Here is a 9,095-nt window from a genome sequence, read left to right as displayed (position 1 = left end):
TTATTTAATACAAAGCGTTAAAGCCCATCCAGGATTTTCTTGCAAAAATTTATAAAAAATGTTAGATAAGCAAACGTGATATTCAAAAACATTTAAATTAATTTGAAAGTCTAGGATAGAGAAATCAAGATTTAACTTAGGTTCTAAATTTTTGACAACGGTTCGTATGCGTTCAACCTGTTATACTTCAGGTTTGTTTTTATGCATTAAAACAGGGGCGTCCAAGCCCTATGCTTTGTGTGCTCATTTGTTTTTGTAATTGCTCTTCAGTATAGGAAGAGCCAATGTGTGTATATATACGCGCTCCTTCCATAAGCCAATGCAAATTACACAAACAATTTTCGAATTTTTTTTTTGTCTCGCCTGTGCGAGCAAAGCGACAACACTTTCATGTGTTTGAGATTGTTTCTCGCTTATGCTTATGCCAGTCTATCGCATTTTGAGCTTTTCTTGTGTCTGTCCGTGTGTTTTGTGCGCCGCACACACAATTTTTTGTTGTGTCTGTGTGCGTATATTGTCCCGTGTTTTCTTGCGCTTTTTTTTTTTGTGCTACCATTGTGCTTAAAAGGTTCATATGTATACATACATACATATGTATGTATTCTTATACAGTTTCACGTTTTTAGATAAAATGGAAAAGGGTATAATGATGTTATACAAATGTTTGACAGGGACAACAAAGATCTACAATGTAGCTACATAATTCTAATCTCAAGGCAGATTTTTGTTATTTTCAACTGTTTTTTTTCTACCCACTCATCAGAAAATCGAACAAAATTTGCTTGGTATATACATATTCAGCACATTTGACGACACCGGTCATAGATTTTGAGACTTCGCTTATATTTTAAATCATCTTAAATTATCTTATGCGGATAAAAATGAAATAAATTATACAAGATTCATTATGTTCTCTACCGATGCCGAAATTTTTGGAGCCAGCGAACTAAAGTTTTCGATATAGACATCATAGGGTGTTTCCTGACGCTCCATATATATAGCGCGTAAAAGGAAGTTACTTGGCAACTTCAAGAATGTGTCATCGCCTACCCTGATTATGAAAATCGAGTTCGTTGCTGCTGATTTTGAGTTGAGTCGTTCCGCTAAAAATTACTAAAAAAGAAATATATATGTATATCCGATATGTAAAATAATGCATTCATTAGTGAAATTCGAGTGAAATTCAAATCAATACACGAATTGAAAATTGAGTACATTATGACGGTACAAATATGCATCAAAGAGAGCTCAAACCGTCGAATCATACACATACGCATTTTTGGTGTACCTATTTATTTAACTACAGTTAAGTTTGTAACTATATTTGGGTATAATTAGAACTTATTTAAGTATTATTTTCAAAGTTATAATCGGAAAGTCCAATCATTGGTATTGAGAGATTTTGTGTATCACCTTCATGGATTAATATATGTATTAGTATAGTTAAAATATTACTGCCTATTTAGATTAGTGTATTCAATTTGAATTTCACAAATTAAAGAATGAATGAATGAAAGAAATCATTCAAAATACAATTTCAAATTCAATTTTAAAAAAGGAATTAACTCAACATCAACATAATTCATTAGGAATGCGTCGAATCGCAACTAAAATTCAGATTGGAAAAAAATTAATGCACTCAAAAATGTTTAAATTCAAGAAGAATTAAATTCTAAAATGATGTAAATCTTTTGTATCTCTTTATATTTTATAATATATATGTATTATATTATATTATACATATGTCGGAGAATAATTCTAGTTTTACCATTGCACATGAGTGTGCTTTTTTTGACAAGTAGTGTGGTCTAGTGCTTAGCAATGCACTGCAGTTGAGAGTTGAAAGACTCTGATGCTGAGTAAGGTCTGATTGCAAAGCCCTTACATCTCAAGCGAGAGATACAGACGGCGATAGTTTTGCAAAATTACTAATGTTGGGCAGCACTAAGTTTTGCTAGAAATACACATCTCAGGGGTTACATATATGTATCTAAATTTACTAGTGAATCAAGTGGACAGGTTAAAGTTGGGCGCCACCAACATTTAAATACACTTTGACTAGGGTATCGCACTAGGGTATACGCATTCACTCACAAACACATACACAACAAAACAGCTAACGCGTCACAGCTCGATTTCGCCTGTAGCGTCAGCAGCGACGCCGGCGCTGCCCGTCGGCTAGCGACGTTTCTATGGCCGCGTCAGCATGCGCACCCCGCTGTCTATAATGAAAATTTAAATGTAAATAATTCCTAAGTTATTTATCCGATCGTTCTGGAATTTTCGCATTTTATTTTAGATTTTTAAAGATTTTTGTACTGCCTTTATATATCGTTTTTTTCGATTTGCGTGGGAAGGGGAGGAAATAAAAAATAAAAATTAAAACATAGTGTCCCGGATATAGGAGCACCTACATACCATATTTGGTTGCTCTAGCTCTTATAGTTGCTGAGAAACACGCAGTCATATAGACGGACGGACAGACAGACGGACAGACGGAAGACGGACGGACAGACGGACAAGGCTATATCGACTTAGTCGACTCAGCTCGTCAAGCTGATCAAGAATATATATACCCATGGGACTCACAAACACATACACACACAACAGCTAAGCATCACAAGCTCGTTTTTCGCCATAGCGTTTGCAGCTACGTTTGTATGGAGCAGAGAACGGCAAGAGTGCACACACCCCTAAAAACACAACGCGTACACCATGGTAGTACTGCCACACAAGCGAAATTGTGGATCAGACCACAATGCAATTACTTGTGCGTATAAAAAATGATTTCAGCATTTTGTGCGCAGGCATTTCTTTCCCGAAGCCAAACACAAGAATAAGGTTAACATATTTCTGCGTGCTTCTGTTTCGCTACCTGCCGTATTCGCAGTCGGCGTATCGCCTGGCCAATGCAGACAGAGCTAGACAGCAAAGCGATATCTGTTTCTCGCTTATGCTTAATATGCCAGCCGATCGACCTCGCGCACATTTCCTTTGCGCTTGCTCTGTTGTGGCTAAAAACACAACGGACCTTTTCTCGGATCTCTCTGAGTGTTTTATGCGCTGATTGTGCGCCGCACAACCAATTTTTAATTGTGTCCGTGTGCGCATATTTTCCCGAGTTTTCATTGTGCGCGTATGGTCTCGAACTTGTTTTTGTGTGTGCCACCATTGTGCTTAAAAAGTGCCACAATTGCCGCTCTCTGGTATGGAGCGTCGCAAGCGTAAAGTAAAATAAAAAGTAAATAATTCCTAATTTATTCATACAATCGTTCTGCAATTTTTAGCATTAACCGAAAACAATACATTTATATTGTGGTTTATTTCAGATTTTTTAATATTTTTCAATTGTATAATATTGTGGATGCAATCCGTTTTTTTTTTTCTATATGCGGGGGGAGGAAATAAAAAACAAGTAAAATAAAAGCGATATGTCAAAATACTACAGCCTATATACCAAATTTGTTAGTTACAGCTCTTGTAGTCTCCGAGTTTTTGTTGCCTATACATAGACTTTTGCATTATCCGTTAAATCTTGCTCATTGCCTTCAGTCTGGAACGAATCATTCATTACTCTGTTACATAAGAATGGCGCTAAAAGTAACGTAAACAACTATAGAGGTATTTCAAAATTGTCTGCTACACCTAAATTCTTTAAAAAAAATTGTTACATCTGAACTTATGCATTTCTTTAGTTCAATTATATCACCTTATCAGCACGGTTTTGTTAAACAAAAGTCTACCACCACCAATTTACTTGAGCTTTCTTCAAGGGTGGTTAAAGCTTTTTCGATTAAAATTGCAACTGATGTTATTTATACTGATTTTAGTAAAGCATTCGACTCCGTTAATCATCGTATTTTAATAAATAAATTAAATATGATTGGATTTCCAAAGAATTTTTTGTGGGTATCTAATTATTTAACTAACAGAATTAAAAAGGTAGTTTTCAAGTCAGCGGTTTCCAAGCCAGTGTTTGTGACGTCTAGTGTTCCTCAGGGTAGTCACCTTGGACCATTGCTTTTTAATATATTTATCAATGATCTGCCCTCAGTCATTGTGAATTCAAACGTTCTAGTGTATGCTGATGATGTGAAGCTATGCTTATCGTTTAGAGACATGTCAAGTTGTACTTTATTGCAGACAGATCTTGACCACTTTGTCAATTGGTGTAAATACAACTTATTAAAACTTAACTGTTCTAAATGTAAAGTAATGTCCTTCCATAGACACTCGCCTCTCAATAGATTAGCAGAAGTAAATGACTTAGGTGTTCTCTTTGATAGTAAGCTAAAGTTTGATAAGCATGTTTCTCTAACTGTCAGTAAGGCAATTCACAGTTCTCGGCTTTATCAAAAGATGGGCTAAAGAATTTTGATGACCCTTACACAACTAAATTACTTTATACATCTCTTGTTCGTCCGATTCTGGAATATGGCTAATACACAATACTAAAACCATCAGAATAGTATTGAATCTGTCCAAAAAAAATTTTATTATTTGCTTTGCGAGGATTTAACCAGGTTCCAGGAGTTGATCTTCCATCTTTTTACTAATGGTCTACTTTTAATTAATCTTCCATTGTTAGCTAACCGCCGTATTATGTTAGGCGTCATGTTTATAATTAAATTAGTTAAAGGGGAAATTGACTCCTCATACTTGTTGAGTCAACTTAATTTCTCAGTTCCTGCTAGATATGCTCGAAATTTTGTCCCTTTATCACTTAACGTTTGTACAACTAATTATTCACTGCATGAACCCCTTCGAATACTCTGTGCTGATTACAACAAACTTTACTCTGTTATCAACACAGAGGCCTCTGATTGTATTACTAAAAGATTTATTTTAACTTTTTTAACTATTAATAGCTCAGACCAGACCTGATTGGGTTTTTGGTTTTTCCCCAATCCTTCCAACAATGTTGGGTTTGGTAACACACCCAATCTATAATTTTTAAATTTAATTTTAAATCATTTATGTAATCTTTTTCTTTTATCGTCGACTGTTCATTAAATAAATAAATAAATAAATACAGACTTACGGACAAAAGAACAGGGCCCAATAAACTCAGTTTGTCTTGCTGAGTAGGATTATATATACTTTATGGGGTTTGCCACCCCTCCTTATCCCTGTTACATTAATCATAACTGAACTATGTTATGTTATATGTATATGAGCTAGCAGAACGACTGAGCAAAAGACAAAACAAAGGAAATTCATACATCTAAGTGAAATCTTAGGAAGTTCCGTAGTTTCTTGGATTCTGGTTGTTAGATTTCTTTGTAGATTCCGATTTTCGAGGATGCTTTTAACACTTTCGTTACTTTAACAAACGAAACAAGCCCTAAAGTACACTCATTTGTATGCATTCGGACAAAACAACGAATACCAAGAAAATATCTCCAAAAAACTATGAGTCTAAAATAAATTCTTAGCTACCGCCAGAAAATAGAACATTTCCATCCAATATGTATATATTTTGTCTTTACCTTTATTTCACTCAAACAAATTGACCCGCCCTAATGTAATGTAAAAGTCTGTGTATTTCTATTGTTTTATATCAAATTGAATGATTCTTTCATAAAACCGTTTTTAGATTCTCCTTGTAGTGCAATTATTGAAGACTTTTCTTTACGCCTAACTGACGAATACGAGAAAAAATGTTGCGCAAGTCAAGCACACAACGTTCAACAGAACTTCAATGTCCGCTGGCCTCACTTGGCCGCAACTGCAAAGCTGTGCAAAATCAGCTAGCAGCATCGCACTATCATCCGCATATTTTGAGCTCCAGCCAGCTGGATACAGAAGCTTACAATATGTCAAATCAAAAGCCTGCTCGAAGTAAAAGCGACGGCGTTGATCTTTACCCAATAATCTCACGCAGCTCCACGCCATCCAACGAAAAGCAGGATCTATCGACGGCCCCCATAGCTAATTCGATGGCGCAACAAAAGGCCGCAACATTCGAGCTGCGTAGTCGGCACAAACGGCATGATCCCTGCATATATGGCGCACAGTCGACAGCATCTATTGGCAGGCAGGTGCAATCAAAGAGTCCAGAGCTCCACACATTGCCATTGCCTTTGACAGCCTCAGCAATAGGGACATCTGGTCCCGTACCGCAGCCGCGTAGTTTCCTCACATTGGACTGGTTGCATGGCGACAGTGCCGACACTGAAGATTCAAGTGATAACAACACGGACAGAACGAATACTAGCCGACGAATTCCAAGAAGCGGTGGGCGCTGCAGTGTGCCTACGGTGCTGGGCAATGACACTAGCAGCGCAAGCAGCAATAACAACAGAGCTCAATACCTACTGGATAAAAAGATGGAGTCTCTTTACCTTGGCAATGCATTACATGCACTACCCCTGAGCACAGAGACCAACCAGTATCAGAATGAGCGTTACTATCTAGAGGATTACAGTAGCGGAAGTGGCACAGAGCGTTTGCCAGGTTAGTGTTTCAAACGCAAACCCAATCTTAATCTAATCATAGAATTTATATCATTGGCAGATCATCTGCATCCCCGTAACTCGAGTCTAAGCGAAACGAGCGGATCGGATCGTTATCAGCTGAACCGCAGTTCGAATTCACCCGCAAACCCCTTCCAGCTAACCGATCACCATATAACCAAAGTGCGAAGCCTCTCCGACGGCCTGTGCAACATGGGCCGCTTTTCGCCCAGTCTGGACCAGGGTTACGCCACGCTAGTGTCGCCTTCGCCAACGGGTCACCACTCGAGCTCATCCATGCCCGTCCCTGTTACCAACACCAGCGGCATCCGTATCAATAATACCACAGCTCGGCGCACTGCTCCTGGTTTAGCCAACAACAGCAGCTCTGACATGAGCAGAGGCGTTGTGATGGCGATAGAACCGCCGCCCTGGAATTGCAAAGGTCCGTACCGCAGTGGTCCCTACTTTGAACGTTTGACAGACGAAACTGTGTTGCGCATCTTCAGTCAGCTCGACAGTTGTGAGCTGTGCAATGTAGCACGTGTGTGCCGTCGCTTCGAACAGCTCGCCTGGCGTCCCACTCTCTGGAAGTGCATAACGCTACGTCGCGAGCAACTAAACGGAGACAAAGCACTTAAGATGATATTCCGACAACTGTGCGGCCATAGCTGCAACGGTGCTTGCCAAGAGGTGGAGCGGGTGATGCTAGCCGATGGTTGTCGCATATCTGACAAAGGCCTGCAGCTACTAGCGCGTCGATGTCCGGAGATGACACATCTGCAGCTTCAGAGCTGCGTGGGCATCAGCAATGAAGCGCTCATTGAGGCGCTAACCAAGTGCAGTAATTTGCAGCACCTTGATATCACGGGTGGGTAAACAGTCAACGCCCACTTCATATACTTGTAGTATCACACATTAAATGTCATTGGGTTCCTTCCGTAGGCTGCAGTCAGGTGAGCAGCATCAGTCCCAATCCGCACATGGAACCGCCACGGCACATGTTGCTTCAGTATCTGGACTTGACTGATTGCCTCGCTATTGATGACATTGGCATAAAAATAGTCGTCAAGAACTGTCCTCAGCTAGTGTATTTATACCTGAGACGATGCATACAAATAACAGGTAGAGATGGACATATTTGATATCATGATATGGTTAACTATTCAAATACGATCTTAAACTTACAGATGCGGGTCTAAAGTTCGTGCCCAGCTTTTGTGTCTCGCTGAAGGAACTTAGCGTGTCGGACTGCGTAATCATCACAGACTTTGGTCTCTACGAGCTGGCCAAACTTGGGGCCGCATTGCGGTATCTCTCGGTGGCTAAGTGCGAGAGAGTGTCCGACGCTGGTCTCAAGGTGATTGCGCGTCGGTGTTATAAGTTGCGATATTTAAACGCACGTGGTTGTGAAGCAGTTAGTGACGATTCCATTACAGTCCTGGCACGCTCTTGTCCTCGCCTTCGGGCTCTTGACATTGGCAAATGCGATGTGAGCGACGCTGGACTTCGTGCTCTTGCAGAGAGCTGCCCGAACTTAAAGAAGCTTAGCCTGCGCAACTGTGATATGATAACTGACCGGGGCGTGCAGTGCATTGCTTACTATTGCCGTGGCCTGCAGCAGCTCAACATACAGGACTGTCCAATATCTATCGAGGGATATAGGGCAGTCAAGAAGTTCTGTAAGCGCTGTATCATTGAACATACAAATCCAGGATTTTGTTGACTTTAAAAAAGCCGTGGAAAGTTGGGTGAGCGATAGCGACAAGTTTCTGTAGCTATGACCTTAAAGCAAAGAGGCAGGCCATAAAGCAAATATGTTTCAAACAATTATACTAAAATATTTACAAACAGCGTATGTTAAATTATAACATATACATATAAATATATATATATAAATCTCTGTCTGTTTTTCGTAAGTTTGTAGGTTGAAATCAAAACTTCGCCTTTATATACATATGTATGTATATGCATGAAAATACATGTTTGTATGCATTAGTACTTAGTGCTTTAGTACATTGTGTTCTGCTAGCGCATAAGTAGACTAATTATTAATAAATTAATTATATTTGTATCAATTGACATAAATATGTTGGTATCTTGATGCAATGGCTTTGAAACGATTTCTGCCCACACGGCTCCAAATTGATGTTTGCTTTGGTATGTCTTGGAGTATTCAGACTGGACAGCACCTCGCCTATATCACTTATTATTATCATGATCTCATCATTCATACTCTTGAGTGAGTGCTCATTGTCAAGTACTTGATGCATTAGCTGTTGCATTTTTTTTGGTCCCCAACGGCGAATGGAAATGCTGCTCGGTTTAGTGTATAGCTCGAATTGTTTACATGACATAAGTTCCATTTTGTTAAAAAAATCATAAAAAATCTAAAATAATCAAAAATAACACCTCGTCGGTGCTCACCAGTTGCCCCCTGGGATCCCTGTCTTGTCACCTCTAGCTGGGGATGCTGAGGAAACAATTAACCGACGATGGTACCAAGCTGTCTTGGGAAAGTCAGCTTTACCGTCACCTGGCTTCCAAGGCTCTTCTTCATCACCACTTTGTAGGCCGTTCCCCATGGATCCACGTTTGTTTCCCCGCAGATACGCCTAAATCCCTCTGCTTTGCTCCGTT

General features: G+C 39.4%; 1 protein-coding gene across 2 annotated transcripts; it reads left to right on the top strand.

Annotated features, from left to right (window-relative positions):
* Positions 1 to 5,581: 5,581 nt before the first annotated feature.
* LOC108603051 (F-box/LRR-repeat protein 7) lies at positions 5,582 to 8,332 on the top strand. Of its 2 annotated transcripts, none has more exons than XM_033293157.1 (4): positions 5,582 to 6,456; positions 6,499 to 7,326; positions 7,401 to 7,580; positions 7,646 to 8,332. In XM_033293157.1, exons 1-4 carry the CDS (start codon positions 5,661 to 5,663, stop codon positions 8,179 to 8,181), a joined length of 2,340 nt encoding a protein of 779 aa, XP_033149048.1. In that variant the 5' UTR covers positions 5,582 to 5,660; the 3' UTR covers positions 8,182 to 8,332. The 2 variants fall into 2 exon arrangements, with proteins under 2 accessions (XP_033149048.1, XP_033149049.1); XM_033293158.1 differs by having other exon boundaries at positions 5,583 to 6,456; positions 6,517 to 7,326.
* Positions 8,333 to 9,095: the final 763 nt, after the last annotated feature.

The sequence above is a fragment of the Drosophila busckii genome, chromosome 2R (assembly GCF_011750605.1).
Source record: "Drosophila busckii strain San Diego stock center, stock number 13000-0081.31 chromosome 2R, ASM1175060v1, whole genome shotgun sequence".
NCBI classification, from domain to species: domain Eukaryota; kingdom Metazoa; phylum Arthropoda; class Insecta; order Diptera; family Drosophilidae; genus Drosophila; species Drosophila busckii.
Note: the sequence above shows the minus strand (reverse complement) of the source record. Positions and strands in the feature narration are given on the sequence as shown.

What these genes read in the sequence shown, in the direction of transcription:
- LOC108603051 (XM_033293157.1), top strand. Translation starts at nt 5,661, where the DNA reads ATGTTGCGCAAGTCAAGCACACAACGTTCAACAGAACTTCAATGTCCG. An exon ending in TGGCACAGAGCGTTTGCCAG is followed by an intron (nt 6,457 to 6,498) that starts GTTAGTGTTTCA and finishes ATCTAATCATAG; the next exon opens with AATTTATATCATTGGCAGAT. An exon ending in ACGATGCATACAAATAACAG is followed by an intron (nt 7,581 to 7,645) that starts GTAGAGATGGAC and finishes TTAAACTTACAG; the next exon opens with ATGCGGGTCTAAAGTTCGTG.